General features: G+C 42.9%; 1 protein-coding gene across 1 annotated transcript in view; it reads right to left on the reverse strand.

Moving 5' to 3' along the window:
• The window catches only part of LOC124798902 (spatacsin), a 369,496-nt gene that overhangs the window by 279,967 nt on the left and 73,350 nt on the right, over positions 1–16,179 (reverse strand). The window contains exons 6-7 of the mRNA XM_047262433.1: positions 9,038–9,156; positions 8,590–8,927 (exon numbers count right to left, since the gene is read on the reverse strand). Coding sequence (XP_047118389.1) covers positions 8,590–8,927; positions 9,038–9,156 — 457 coding nt within the window. The remainder of the gene's footprint in view (positions 1–8,589; positions 8,928–9,037; positions 9,157–16,179) is intronic.

Below are 16,179 nucleotides of genomic sequence, written 5' to 3' on the forward strand. Positions count from 1 at the left end.
GCGTGTGGTCTGACCTATATAATAAGCCACTCCACATGGGAAGCTATTTTGGACACCCTGGCCTTTTGCAATAACAAATTGTCCCTCAATGATCTCAGAATATCTGTAATCTTTGATGGTGGGCTGAAATGTATGGATGATTCTCACTATCTTAAGCAAAATAAGGCCAAAAAATGGCAGAGTAGCTCAAGACTTTGCCAGCATGCTCACCTATTCATCCCTTTCCTGGTTTTTGGTTTTAAATGACAGTGCTCGGTTAATCTGCTGGGTAGACAACTACAAGCATACATGCCCATGTCAAAACTGTAAAATACAAAGACAAGGAGAGGAGTAAAAAGCAACTACACATCAATCCCAATCGACAAAAGACAAAACAGCTAAAAACAGAGACGTGGAGAAAAGTCTATAAAATATGCCATAGAGAAATGGAGGTCCAGATCTAAAAATTAAATGGCATGCACCATATTGCTGCAACAGATAAAAAGTAAAGCAATGTTGACAGCCCTCATGTCGTTTGCTAAAATGGCTGATAACTCAGACAACAAGCACAAATGAGGATGTACACAGTTAGAAAAAGGGCATTCCATCAGGAAACCGTGGACAGTTAAAAGTCAGTCGCAATGTGCACAAAGTGGTGGGGGAGCACCATCTAACAAATGGCGATGGCTAAAAAGACATGCCCAACAAGCTACCTAGTTAAAATGACCTTGTGGTGAGAGGGCTAAGAGGAGATTTCCCAAGCCACTGGGAGAGCCTTAACATCCTAGAACTTGTTCTCATGAAGGGAGGACCAATTGTGACACCAAAGTGACACCACCTGCTGACAGGCGGCAACACAGAGATCATCAGGGGGAATGCAAGAACTAGCGGGCTGAGGTACGAGGACTGCAGCCTTGGCAGCAGCATCAGCAGCCTTGTTTCCTGTCAGACCAACGTGACCAGGAACCCACATAAACATCACAGTGGCTCCATCAAGAGTGAACAAGTGACAGCTTTCTTGGACCTGTTGCACTAAGGGATAGAGTGCGTGCAGCACACAGAGACTTTGAAAGGCACTGAGAGAGTCTGTGCAGATGCTGTAATTGAAAACCCTGTGTCACCAGATGTATTGCATGGCCTGATACAGGGCGAAGAGATCTGCTGTAAATACTGAGTAGTGTTCCAGAAGCCGATACCGATAAACGTTGGCGCCAATGACGAAGGCACACCCAACGCCACAGTCAGTCCAAGAGCTATCAGTGTATACAAAGGTAAGGGCTATCGGTATATACAAAGATACTATCACGAAGTTCCATGCAGAGGTCATGAAACTGAAAGTGATAGAGCGAGGCTGGAGTAGTGTCCTTAAGAAGCAAATGAAGGTCAAGATGAACATCGGCTGCCGCACAAAGCCAAGGTAGTGAAGGGTTCACACCCACCAGAAAAGTTGCAGGTAGCGTGAAGTTAAGCAAGAGCCAAAAGCAAACTCCAGGAGATAATAGAGAAGAGGGACGTGCCTCATACTGGTGATAAAAGGAGTCATTGAAGGAAGAGGCATAGGATGGGGGGCCACACATGGCAGACAAACGGCATGCATATCTGCTGCAGAGAAAGTCACAGCGGTAGTTCGGCAGCTACTGCATACAGACTCTCAACCAGGCTTGTCTAAAAGGTGCCAGTGGCCAAATGGATGCCACAATGATGGAGAGTATTGAAAAGGCGTAAGAACCACGGATGTGCAGATGCATAAATAAAACACCCATAATCTACTTTCGAACAGACAAGGGTCTGGTACAAATGGAGGAGGGTGGTTCGATCTGCACCCCAGGAAGTACCATTGAGGACATGTAGGACATTGAGAGACAACATACAAAGATCTGCCAGGTAGCACACATGGGAGGACAAAGAAAGCTTCCTACTGAGCATGAGCCACAGGAATTTCGTAGTTTCAACGGAAGAGCAGCAGAATTAAGATATAAAGACAGTGGAGAAACCAATTGCGCCACCAGAAAGTCGTACAAATGGTTTTTTCAGTGGAAAAACAAAAGCCATAGTCGATGATCCATGCTCAAGAAAACAAGTCCATGGAGAGCTTCAATAAATGGCAAAATTCCAGGAGACGAGGTACTGGCAGAAGTGAAGTTGTGAGGACGGGGCGTGAGTCGGTAACTCAGTTGGTAGAGCACTTGCCCATGAAAGGCAAAGGTCCCAAGTTCGAGTCTCGGTCCGGCACACAGTTGTAATCTGCCAGGAAGTTTCATAATGGCAAAATTGTTGTGAAAAAGGGAGCCAGACACGTCTGGTGGGAGACAGGCCATTATGGGGTTAATGGTGATAGCAAAGAGGATGACATTCAGTACGGAACCTTCGGGTATATTGCTTTCCTGGGTAAAGGTGTCGGACAAGGCAGAACCCACATGCGCCTGGAAAATGCGGACTTTTAAAAGTTCCTGAAGGAAACAGGGCAGGCAGCCATGGAAGCTCCACGTGTAGAAAGTACAGAGGATACCAGTCCTCCAGCAGGTGTCGTAGGCTTTCTCCAAATCAAAAAACCACGGCCACAGTCTGGGATTTCTACGGAAAACCATTCATTACACGGGTGGACAAAGTGACGAGACGTTCAACTGCAGAACGGTGGTCCTCGAAATCCACACTGTGCAGTGGTTAGTAAATAACAAGACTTGAGCCACCATACCAGCCAGGCATGAGTCATACATTCCATCACCTCAAAAACACAACTTGTGCGAGGAGGGGGGCGGTAGCTAGAGGGAAGGTGTTTGTCCTCACCCGGCTTAGGTATGGTTATGACAGTGGCTTCAGGCCAGTATTTGGGAAATGTGCCCTCTGCCCAGATGCCCGTAAGAGAAAGGTGCTGAATGTGAACAGCATCTGTCCCTGAGGCAGAGGATCACGATGACGTGAAAGCATTACCTAGCCTGCCTCAAAGTAAAGGCGGAATTGTAGCACTCATGATTCTGAGAAGACAAGGGTATCACCCAAGCCACCTTCCCTCGTTTCCAATGGAGGGAGGCAGTGTGATAGTGGGAGGAGCTCGAAATCTCCACAAAATAGTGACCCAAGGTGTAAGAGATAGCAATAGGGTCTACGATGACATCGTCTGTACTGTCAGGCTGGAAATTGAGGAAAGGATCTTGGCCCAGAGAGCCGTCGGAGATTGGCCCATATGATGGAAGAGGGAGTGGAACTATTAACAGAACAAGTGAATGAAATCTCAAAGAACATGACATTATTGTGCACACATCTGTTTATAATGGATGCAGTTTGCTATTGTAGGATGATGCTTAAAAAAGCAAAGAGCACGTCTCCACGTATGAATTGTGTCGCGGCACGCCTCAGTCCACCAAGGGACCGGGACATGCTGTGGTAAAGGAGTGTGAGGAATGGAACATTCTGCGGCAGTAAGGATAACATTTGTAAGAAATACCATCTGGTCATCACAATTGGGGAAATAGTGTTTGTCGAATGTCGGCAAAGAGGAGTAAAGCCCCCAGTTGGTCTTAGTAAGCTGCCATTTTGGTGTGCAAGGCGGTGAGGTAGAAGTCAGCAAATGGATAGCACATGGGAAATGGTCACTCGAATGTGTGTCAAAGAGAATGGACCACTCGAGATGATGGGCACGCTGGGCAGTGCAGAAGGATAAGACCAAATGGGAATATGAGTGTGAGGAGCCTAAGAGGAAGGTGGGTGCTCCTGTGTTCAGGAAGAAGAGGTTTATTTGATTAAGATTATCACCAAGAGGGCACCACTCAGACAGGTTCTGGGAAAACCCCAAAGGGGATGGCGCACATTAAAGTCACCAAGCAGCAGAATGGGGTGGGGTAGCTGTCCAATAAGCTGGAGGAAGTCTGGTGACATCGAATGACAGAGGGATGCAAATAGTACAGAGGGAAAAGATGAAGTGAGGAAGGAAAAGGCAAACTGCAACAGCTTAAAGATAGATAGTCAGGGAGATGGGTTGACTTCGACCGTCATCCCGTACGAGCAGTGTGACTCTCCCATGAGATGGAATGGCAACCTCGAGGGAAGTTAAAATGGACTGAGAAGAAATGTGAAAGCTCAAAGCAGTCATGGGGACACAATTTTGTTTCCTGAAGACAGAGAACAAGTGACCGCTGTCATTCTAAGAGAAACCGTAAATCTTCTTTGTTGGATCAAAAGCCACAAATGTTCCACTGGAGGAGAGTCAGGACGAGGAAAAAATGAAGGTGTGTCACCTCGGCCGCTGCCGAGTGCCAGCCTGCAAAGACTTGCTGCTACAGGGCACAGAGGCAGGAGAATCCTGCTCCATTAGGTCTACAGAGGCATCGATTTTCTTCTGCTGTTGGCCTGTGGAGACCAGCACAGGGAAACAGTTGGTGGTGCATACCAGTGGCATGGAGGTCAGCTGAGCAAGGGTATCATGTGGTGACATCGTCAAAGAGGATCTTCAAGTCGGTGGGGAGAAGACCATTTGCCTTTGTTTGACTTCTTTGAGCCTTTCCAGTTATCAGAGGAAGACTCAGGTGTTGGCTGGCTGGAGGGAAGCAGAAAGTCGTCACGGGAGTAATCCTTCCTTTTTCAACCTGCCAGTTGTGTAGCTGGTGACTTCACTCCATGAGGCGAGGTTCTGATGCCTTGCTGCACAGCTGGAGATGGTGATGCTACCATGACACTGGGGATCTCACATCCTTTGAACCGAATTTGAGGTCACTTGTCTGTGTAGCCATGTCCTTCATGGAGCAAGATGTAGCAAGAACAGTACTGTAAGTGCCAGATGGTAGAAGGCTGGGTTTGTGACTAGTCATTAACTTGCGGGTCACTGGGTAAGATACTTTTTCCTTTACCCAGATCTCCTGGGCAGCCCACTCATTGAGATACGTGGGACAATCTCATGAGGAGGCAGCATGGTCAGCACTGCAGCTGATACAGTGGGGAGAAGGAGGCGGACAATAGCCCTCGTGTGCATCCCTACCACAGGTTACGCATTTGGCTGGGTGTCAACAAGATATCTGAGTATGGTTGAAACAATGACATTGGTAGCAGCACTTAGGTTCGGAATGTGTAGTCGGACTGTGATAGCTTCATAGCCTGCTTTGATCTTATATGGAAGCACCACTTTACAAAAGGTGAAGAAAAGAGTGGATGTGGGCACTAAGGAGGCACCTACCTTTTTCATCAACCGATGGATGTCAATGACAACCTGACCAGAGAGGTATGTCTGGATTTTGGTCTCGGTCAGACTGTCCAGCAGCCAAGTGTAAGTAACACCACAGGACGAATTCAGGGTTCTATGGTCCTCGACACGAACAGGTCACGGAGAAGTGAAGAGGCAAGCAATTGTTGTGCTTGAGAATCAGAAGCAGTCTCCAAAAGCAAAGTGCCATTACGTAAATCACAGCAGGATTTCACAGCTCCGGCAACTGCATCAAAATCTTTCTGAATTAGAAGTGGATTTACCCATGCAAAGAACTGATCCTCTTCAGTACGTGAAACCACAAGGAACCATCATGCAGCTGGGAGGGTCTTTGAATCAGGAGCTTCATTCTATTTATGTTTGGTAGCTGTGGACTGCAAAGATGATGATCTCAGTGTGAGAAAATCCCCCATGACTGCCAGAGCCTCTGATGGTGTGCTCCTTCCAATTGGGAACTGTCTTCATAAGGGGGCACACCTGCCTTAGGTGATATTCACACCTCTCAAACACCTGACAAAGGGGCCAATCGGCAATTTGGGAAAGTAGCAGCTTAGGCAATCACCCCTCCCTGGGCCTGGCCTGCACCAGGGGGTACAAGCGAACCCTGCCTGTCTACCCAGGACTGGGAATTACACCTTACCCAGTCACCTGTTACGCATCAGACGCTTGGGCTGCCCTTCAGGAGAGCACAGAGTGAAAGAAGAAACAGAGGAGCCTCAAATGCCGAAGCAGAAGAAGGATACGAGAAGGTGAATGAAGAAAGGAAAGCGAAATGAAAAATAATGGTGAGATTGTTCTTATGTCAGCTACAGACAATTCGGAACATCCTCAAAAGCACCCCAGACATTTTTCCCAAGGGAGGGGAAAATAATAGCAAGAGGGTAGACATGCAGCGTGGGAGGGAGAAGATGCTGCAAAGGCTGGGACCACTTGGTAGCCAAGCATGAACCCACTAAAGACTAGCAAGCATCCTGGGGGAAAATTTCGGGCTTCCTGCCAGTCGTTATTCAATACATTCCATGATATTTCAGTTGGGCACCTGCACATCATCCTCAGGTGAGCCATCTAAGACTCCAGACATTCCCATCAGTCTTCAATGGTTCGCCAGAGGATGACTGGCAGGTTCCCATTCAAAATAGTACAAAATATATTGACCAATGATCCTCTAGAAGCCCAATATTTCCTTCAATGGGTCTGTTGTTCTTTCCAACAATAGGTTCTGCTGCCATCGTTATTTTAGATGTTGGAATGCTTGGTTGTTCGATTTGTTGTGCAGATTTGCAGCTACAGTGACAATTGCAGGCAGATGTGCTCTGCTCAGCTGTTAATGTCTGGGTGCCAACACTAGTCTTTTGTACAGGATGCTTCAACACTGAGGCAGATGATTGCCCAGATGTCAGTGGCTGTGAGGCCTTAAATGTCTTCTTGGATTTTATTCTCTTCTGCTAAAAAACTGGATGGGCATGAGAACAGCTGAAACACATGGGGAGGGTGGTACTCATACATTGAAAACTGGAATTATGGGTGTAAAAGCCACATCTTCCACACATACAAGACCGCTGCTACCCAGGGTGGTATGACTGAAAGCAGTGCACTGGATTAAATACATAGGGCCTAATTTTAAGGTGGAGAAAGCTTGCTACAATATGTCAACGCACCATTGGTAAACAGAATTGGTGTATAAAGGATGTTGACTTCTGCAGCTCACCATCAACCCTTTCCTGAAATTCTGAACTTCAGTGACTCTTTTGCTTTCCTGTTCCTGTTGGAGTTGTTTGGTGTCTGTATCTACAATGTCTGGCATGTTACAATTCCTTTACAACAATTTAGCCCACTGTGCTGCTCAATTTAGCCCAGGGTGCAGCTCAGTGTTGATAACATATTTTCCATGTAGTTTGGTATTATCAACTTGTTTACTTAGATAGTTTTCAATGTACTAATCAGGGGGGTGTAGCTTTTCGCAACCTTTCAACAGAGAGAATCTGACAGATGCATGTCCTTCTACAGCTGTATGGTTGTGGAAAGGTGACTTTTTCCAGATGAATCTTCGACATATTTAAAAACACTAATCACATTATTAATCACAGGTAGTGGTTTGTTACCAGTAGTGCTTGTACTGATGTTTACAGACATCTCAGGTGGACTACTTACATGAGGTCCCTTTGGGGTTTGGGTGTTAATACTGTCCGATGGACCACCTGAACCACTGGGAGTAGAAAAAAAAGTGATTTAGGCTTCGTGGAAGTCATATGAGCAGTTAGGAAAGTGAGTGTCCACCCAGAGAGAGCCCCGGTTGCCTGGGGTAAGCCTTATACAACTGAGGTGTGGCAGGTTTCCCAGAGGTTGCCTGCTATGGATAGTTGTGCCTCTCAATGACCAAACATTTCATTGGTGTGCAGTTAATATTGAGATTAAGTTTTTTTCTTGATATTTTTACCATCCTTTAGATATGGGTGGTTAAGCCAAGATCCCCATTCCTGTAAAAAATTGCCTCCCGTTCAGTAATTCTGTCCTGATTTATTCTTGATTGAAATTTCCTGCGTACAAGTTCTACTCACCATTAATCTGTGCTAGCCAGCCTATGTGCAGAGATAATAGTTTTCTCAGGTCAAATGGTAAGTTCAGCTTACCTAACCTGAGTTCTTAAATCGAAGCCTACAAGACTGTCCCCTTTTTTGTCACCTAAGTGGATATGGCTGAGGTTCAAACCATGCAATATTTTTGTATCTAAAAGCACAAGTATTCCTTAAACAAGTGCAACAGGTATGGTGCTTTGGTACCGCATGAAGTGTGTCCAAAAGTTTGTGAAATGGACATTACATCATGAAAAATGAACGTCTTTGGAAAATAAGACATTCTGTTGAAGAAGAACAATGACTGAAGTATTGTGAATTTCTTTTTGTTTCAGGTACAATCAAATTTTATGACAAAATCATAACTGGTCTCAGCTGACACTAGCCACCTTCATATACTATTAGTCATGGTTAGCATTTGGTGAACACAATGCAAAATACATGCACTGCTTTGTTTGTGAATGCATATATTGTACATTTTGCTTCGCAAAATGCCACCTATCATTAGTGGAATCCAAAGACGGTCAGTGGAGGCCAAAACCTATTAAGAGTCTATCATAAAATGTGATTATATCTGAAATAAAAGGAAATTCATAAAAATCAAAGTAATAATCATTCGTTTTATTACAGCAGTTCAGTTTTTCAGATAACAACACAGGTAAAACATTTGTATTGTCAATCTGGAATAAATATGCACTGTCTAGCTACATCTATCTGAACACACTGTAGATTAAGAGCTCAAGTATGAAATGTCATGAATAATAATTTGTAACTAAATACAGAGCATTGTAATTTAAATTAAATAATATCCATTAGATTTTGAAAACTTACTAAAATACATACCTTATTTATGAAGGCATCCCGTGAAATGTTTCCAAGGAACATTGATAACTTGTTTGATGATAGAATGGCATCGATGTGATCCATAAAGCCTCCAGCTACCACAACTGCATCATCAGGAACCTCAACTTCAGCGATACAAACACCGGAAGTGCTGTCATAAATCCTGAACATACCACCCAGAGATGAGTCAGAATCCATGAACCATACTCTAAGTCCACTATCACTAAGGTGGAAGGACTTAATATATGAGTTCTGATACGTATTACATAGGTTCACCAGCTTTACTGCACATACATTTGTTCTCTGCTTTGTACATAAACATGCCATATCCGCAGTCTCTGAAATTTTGAAACAAAAAAATAAAAAAGATGGATGTTATTCAGAATTGCATTTGATACGATACGTCATTGTCACCTGGAAACTTTTGGATAGGCACACACAAACTTACCTTGTGAATTACCCTCTTTCATTGCCAGTGAATTGAGGTAAGTCTTCCATGTTGTTTTATATGAGAAAATTTTATCCTTTCTTGAAACCTGAGGAACATTCAGTGACACCGAGTCATCACTATGAAAGAAAAAAGAATGAATTAGTAAATGACACAAAGTAAACAAAGTAATGTTTGTTGTTTGAATATGATGTCTTTTCTTAAACCGCACTTCGTGACAGGTTTTTTGTTTATACTAATTACACCTAAACAGCACCTGTGCCAAGTAAATAAGAAATGAAAACTGTAAACTATTGTGCATAATACCAGGTGTCAAATAAGAAACATAAATACAATGAGATACTGAGACACTCAACAATCATATATTCAAGACAGACATGAAGATGAATGCCCTGTATAAAACTATTTTCCTGCATATTTGAGCTGGTAGATGTTCATTGCACTTGATTTTAACATGTTGACCACATCATGTACGTTATGCTATTTTTTTTCTAGTGTAATGTATTATGAGTGCTGGTTGAATGATCAGACTCAAGTATGTTTTACACTTTTTGTTCTAGATATTGGACTTTGGAACTGTTAACATATGGTATTTGACTGGAATACGGTACAGTACTCGTATCTCTTTTCTTTAAAGTAAATTACACTGACTGTTGATGCACAGACCAGTTGTTCCTATATCTTCTACCTTCATGTTGCCCCTAAAGATGGCCACACATACTTCTGAAACCTTGATAAGAAACGTGATGAACCACTCTGTGCAATGCCGTACAGTAAATTTGTGCAAGAATTTGGACTGTTAAAGTCACTTAAAGCTTGATTTTTACTTATGCAAGCTTTTGCAAGCATACCAATATACACATGCTTGAGTGTGTGTGCTGAAAACGTACAAGTTTGAATAAGCAAATGTCAGTTGTGACGCATTATTCATTAACTATGTTGATCAATGTGAAGCACAGAAAACCAATTACAAATTGCTGCAAAATGTTATTCAATTATCTCTGCATCAGGGGCATTAAATTGAGAGCCTATCATTGTAATGCAAAGACCGATATCGCATACATTATACTTTTAACAGAATGTAAATCACTTGACCGGGTTAGAGAAAGAAATGTCATTATTAAAAAGATAGATTCTCTGACAATCAACTACAGAAGGGAAAAATGGAAGATATTTATTTATCTGGGGGTAGGAAGAGAAGAGGTAGGTAAATCATCACTCACAGATTATGAATGTATGTTTGAGGTTTCATAACCAATTTGTGAGAAATCATAATACTGCTGTCAGTCTTTTGGGTGGACTTATAGCTTCTCCCATGATTGTATTTTGCTTTTTACTCAGTGGGGTTATGTGTGGTACGAGGCTCAAATACATTTCCCCACTGATACTGAAATAATTGTACCAATCATGTGGCTGCATACCCAAGTCGCAGAGTAACATTTTGAGAATAAGTTTTTCATTTCATTAACCAATCTTCACACCACATCTTATGTCTCCTTTTCAATGTGTGTTTCTCCCCCCCCCCCCCCCCCCCCCCATTACAAATGTAAAGCTGGCCAAATGAGCTAATCATTATGATTGGAGCTACATATATTGGAAGCACAAACTAATGCCTGAATAAGTATGCTTGGACTGTGTGGATTCAAAAGGGATTTGTGCATGTTTGTACATGTATGCTTCTCAAGCTTGCAGTTACATGTGTGGTGGCCTTTAAGGTGTATTCCCACAGAAAGTGGCACACCCCTGGATATATGCATTACAGTGCAGCATGATCGGTGTGTCATAATGCTGATCTACTGAATATCATTATGTGGATCATGACATGTGGATGTTTATAACATAATTTCTGTGTAACGTTAATAACTATGGCATGTATCTTGGTACTTCTGATTAGTTTGTGAGCAGTACAATCACATTGTAGCATTTTATATTTTGCTGCCACAAACAATTCCCCCCCACTGGGTTGCTTGAGAATTTCCAAAAGAATTAAATTAGCTAACTTCCTATTAAATAAGGCATGTGTTTAAAAGAAATACAGCCTGATGCAGAAAAAGGACTGAAGATGAATAACTGTAACTCTAAACTGATACTTATTAAAAAAAGCATTTCCAAACTAAATAGTACCTGGTTGCTGCTAAAGTCAGAAGTACTCAATGTACCAGCATTTTATTTATTTATTTTTCTGACATACATCAAGAATGGAAACATGGCAGGTCATTCTTACAAATTCAAAATAAACATGTTACTGCATATGAACTGTAATTGTAAAGGTACAGCTCTGTAGCAGCTTGAACAAACGTCAGTTCTAAATACGTTTTTTTAGTGGTTCACAGCATCCATCATCCATCTTATCTATGATATGCTCTGTGTATGGTGATGAGCTTTGGTGGCACTCTGTAGGGTGAGCTGTGAGACTGCAGGCCACTATGCTTACCAAAAGATGTGGCAGGGAACACAAGAAAATTCTGGTCATATGTAAAATCACTAAGTGGGTCTAAGCCTTCCATTCAGTCCCTTGTTGACCAGCTTGGTGTGGCAGTTGAAGATAGCAAAACAAAAGTCAATGTTTCAAATTTCATGTTCAAGAACTCATTCAGCAGGAGAACCGTATAAACATATTGTCATTTGACCATCAGACAGACTCCCATACGGATGATATAGAAATATGCATAACTAGCATACAGAAGCGACTTAAAGATTTGAAAAAAAAATAAAATAAAAATCACCAGGACCAGATGGAATCCCAGTTCAATTTTACAAAGAGAACTCTACGGCATTTGTCCCATTACTTGGCTTGGATTAATTGTGAATCTCTCACCCAGCACAAAGTCCCATGTGACTGGTAAAAAGCACAGTTGACTCCAGTATAAAAGAAAGGCAAAAGAACGGACCTGCAAAATTACAGACCAACATCCCTAACTTCTGTTTGCTGCAAAATCCTTCAACATATTGTCAGTTTGAATATAATAATCTTTCTTGAGGCTAAGAAGCTTATGTCGACAAATTAGCATGGTTCTAGAAAGCAGCACTTGTACGACACTCAGCTTGCCCTTTTCTCACATCCTCACACGATATACTGACAATTATGGATGAAGGGCAATAGGAAAATTTCATATTTGTAGATTTCCAGAAAGCATGTGACACGGTGCCCCACTGCAGGCTGTTAATAAAGGAATAAATTCACAGATATGCGAGTGGCTCAAAGACTATTTAAATAATAGAACCCAGTATGTTGTCCTTGATGGCGAGTGTTCATCAGAGGCAAGGGTATCGTCAGGAGTGCCCCAGGGAAGTTTGCTAAGACCACGCTGTTGTTCTATATATAAAAAAATTATTTGGCAGATAGGGTGGGCAGCAGTCTGCGGTTGTTTGCTGACGATGTCATGGTGTACAGTAAGGTGTCAAAGTTGAGTGACTGAAGGAACACACAAAATTTCCAGTTGGTGTGATGAACCGCAGCTAGTCCTAAATGTGAAAAAATGTAATTTTAGGTGGATTAGTGGGAAGAACAAACTTGTAATGTTCAGATACAGTATTACTAGCTTGACAGAGTCAAGTCGTTTAAATATCTGGGCGTAAGGTTGCAAAGCGATATGAGGTGGAATGAGCATATGAAAACTGTGGTAGGGAAGGCAAATGGTTGACTTTGGTTTATTGGGAGAATTTTAAGGAAGAGTGGTTCACCTTAAAAGAGACCGCATACAGGACACTGGTGCAACCTACCCTTGAGTACTGCTTGAGTGTTTGGGAGCCATACCAGGTCGGATTAAAGGAAGACATCGAAGCAATTCAGAGGAGGGCTGCTAGATTTGTTACCAGTAGATTCAAACAAAACGTAAGTGTTACAAAGATGCTTCGGGAACTCAAATGGGAATCCCTGAAGGGAATGTGGCATTCTTTTTGGGAAACACTATTGAGAAAATTTAGAGAAACAGCATTTGAAGTTGACTGCCGAACAATTCTGCTGCCACCAATATACATTGCACATAAGGATCATGAAGATACAATAAATTAGGGCTCATATGGTGGCATACAGACGGTCATTTTTGCCTCACTCTATTTGCGAGTAGAACAGGAGGGGAAATCACAAGTAGTGGTACAGGGTACCCTCCACCATGCACCTTACAGTGGCTTGCGGAGTACCTTGTAAATGTAGATGTAGGGTCCAGTAGATACACTGATGATTGAGAAAAAATACTTGATTAACTTCAGATACACATTGCATCATCAGCAATGTGAGACAGACAAACCCCAATCCAGCAACCCAGGCCAGCGAAGGCTCGCAGGCATCAGCTTCTGCCTTGGCAAGTAAGAACAGTGTCAGCGCTCCACAATGCTGACATCAAGTAGAATGATAGCTGATGGCCTGACAGCGGGCCACCGCACTGACATAATAAGTGCTCCTTGTTGAGCTGTGAAAGTGTCCTGCTGTGGCATATGCTAGTGCTTAGGCAACTCAGGCCTGGTGACATCCACCATGTATGTGAAGGAAGCCTGCTGAGCATGGGACATGACTAGCTGCCATTTGGGAGGAGTCAGATGACAGCTGGCATAGATGGAAAGACAATGGCACTGTGGCACTAAGACCCACAACGAGGCTCAGTGCTGGTGGGAACTGGCCCAATCCGGTCTTGAATCCATGGCTACAGCTGGTGGAGCCCAGTCATCTCATTCTCTGGCATGCACGTGGTGTCATGGCAAGGTGGTTCTCCTGGGCTCTGAATGCCTCTGCCTCAAAATCTGTTACTATTTATGTGCTGGCATAAGCTGTCACCAGCACACCGGTTGGCAAAGATGAAGCACATTGATCGATTGGTATGCACTGGATCGAGCGCGCGTATCACAGAGAGGCCAGAAACACACCCACAAGCAACACACTGCCATCATTCTCTTGTCAGCATGTCTTTACACTGCCGTCACTGACCAGAGTGACTCACTCACAAATATGGTCTCTATTCAAGTTAAGAAAAGTTTCCAGTTCATGTAAATAAAGAACAGTATTAATCCACATGTGAATTCATGTTGTAGAAAGAGAATAGTGGCCACTCATAACAACATTCTCTCCCTTGCTTCCTTGCAATACAAGACTCAACAGTGGAGATCAAGGATAATTCAGTGGCCATCAAAGATAAACAACTTGGCCACAGATTTTGTGCTTGCTTCTCTTGTATTTAAGCTTGCACGGGTGCTAGTGCTCAAGTGTTTCTATTTGCTAATTTGTTGTTGTGTTCTTGCAAGTATTCCAGGAGATGAGCCACAGAACTAATCAAATTTCTTTTTTCAGAGGCTTTGCTTGCTTTTTGATATAATGTATCTGTGTAAACCATGAATTCCCACCCCCTCCATCCTCTGCCCCCCATCCCCTCACCACAGCCAACATATTTTCCAACTTCAGAACCAACAAATCACTACCTTACTGATGACAGTACAATAACTACTGGCTACACAAGCTGTGTCGGCTGCACAACCACAACTGACCAACCAACCAGCCAAACCAATGCCACCGACCACTATACCAACATTCTGTCAACTTAAGGAAACAGAGTAGGAATGGATTGAATACCTGACTCAGTTCCAAGCACATTGTCATGTTCATTGTGTTCAAAACTCTGTAAAGTTACAATAGTTCCTTTCGATTGCAGGTCCCCGGTGTCCAGGTTAATACAAAAAATATTCCCAACTGCATCTCCTGATGAATTCGTCTATGACCAAGTAATCGCTGCACCAACTCAATACTATGACCAGCAATTCAAAGCAACTGCAGCTTGATATCAGTTCTATCGCTTGCAGAAAAAGGTGGAACAGACATACTGCCAGTGGTATACAGAATTAACGGGCACGACTAGGAAGTGTAAATTTAAGTGTGGGTGTGGCATCATTTACAGCAATTTAATGATCCGTGATGCAATAACATTCAGTGTCCCAGATAGTAGAATAATGGAACAGATCTTAAAGTACTTGGCTCCATCATTTCCCCAAGTATTGCAAATCTTAGAGCAATATGATTCGGGTGCCATAGAAGCCTATAAGTTTGACCAGGCCCCAGTTTGTCGGGCCGAGCCACTCCTTGTTCACAACCGCTCCAAGCAGCCACAACAATGAGCACATACACAGCCAGGTGGACAGCCATGTAGACAGGTAAACAGGCCAGTGAATGTAGTGAAGTCTTGCCCTAGATATTCGGCTAACCACAGAAAACAGGAGATTACCTATCACGCAATGTAATGTGTTACACATGTGGAAAAAATCCCAAAAAACACAGGCCCATGCACATGCATTGAACACTGTATTTTCAAAAATTACAACAGGTTCTGACAAAAGTAAGATTAAGGTTGTGGCTCCTCCTAACCCTAGCACTGTGTAATGATGTTCTAACAAACTATTTGTCTCAATATGAATTGCTGGCTGTTCTGTGAACTTCCAGGTAGACATAGGTGCCTCAGTAACTATGCTTAATCATGCCACGTTTGAACAGTTAGGCTCACCATGACTTTCTAAATCAAGCAAGCACCTCGCTGCTTACAACAGACAGGAAATTCCAGTGCTTGGACAGTGTAGTTTGCCTGCCACTTACAAATCTCACACTAGGACAGTGAATTTTACTGTGTTGAAAGCAAGAGACAGTGAGAACACATTTGGTTTAGCGACGTTTGATTTGTCTGGGCTTAGTACTTTCAGTGTCTGCTTTTGAATCAAAAGAAAGTGTAGCCCACTTGCTTAAAGAATTTCCTGAACTGTTTTCAGAAGGAAGGAGAAATCTAATAACTTTGTAGCACATGTTACGTTGAAAGACAACGCACAGTTTTTCTGGGCCCACACCGTTCCAATTGTTTTAAGAGACAAAGTGGCCAGTGAATTGAAAGAATTGCAAGATAATGATGTAACTGCTCCCATTCAAGCCACTCAATGTGCAAGTCTTCTCATTTTGTTGCTGAAGCCTTCTGGTTGCATTCGCATTCGTGTTGACTTCAAGTCTACAGTCAGCCCACAGACAGTAGTTGACACTTATCCATTACCTCGGCCTGAGGAACTCGTGGACAAGCTTGGTGCAAGATGTCACTTTTCTAAGATAGATTTGCTTGATGCTTGATTACAAATTTCATTGGATGAAGACTCACAGAAAGTGTTTGTTGTAAACACAG

This window comes from Schistocerca piceifrons, chromosome 5 (assembly GCF_021461385.2).
Source record: "Schistocerca piceifrons isolate TAMUIC-IGC-003096 chromosome 5, iqSchPice1.1, whole genome shotgun sequence".
Lineage (NCBI taxonomy): Eukaryota > Metazoa > Arthropoda > Insecta > Orthoptera > Acrididae > Schistocerca > Schistocerca piceifrons.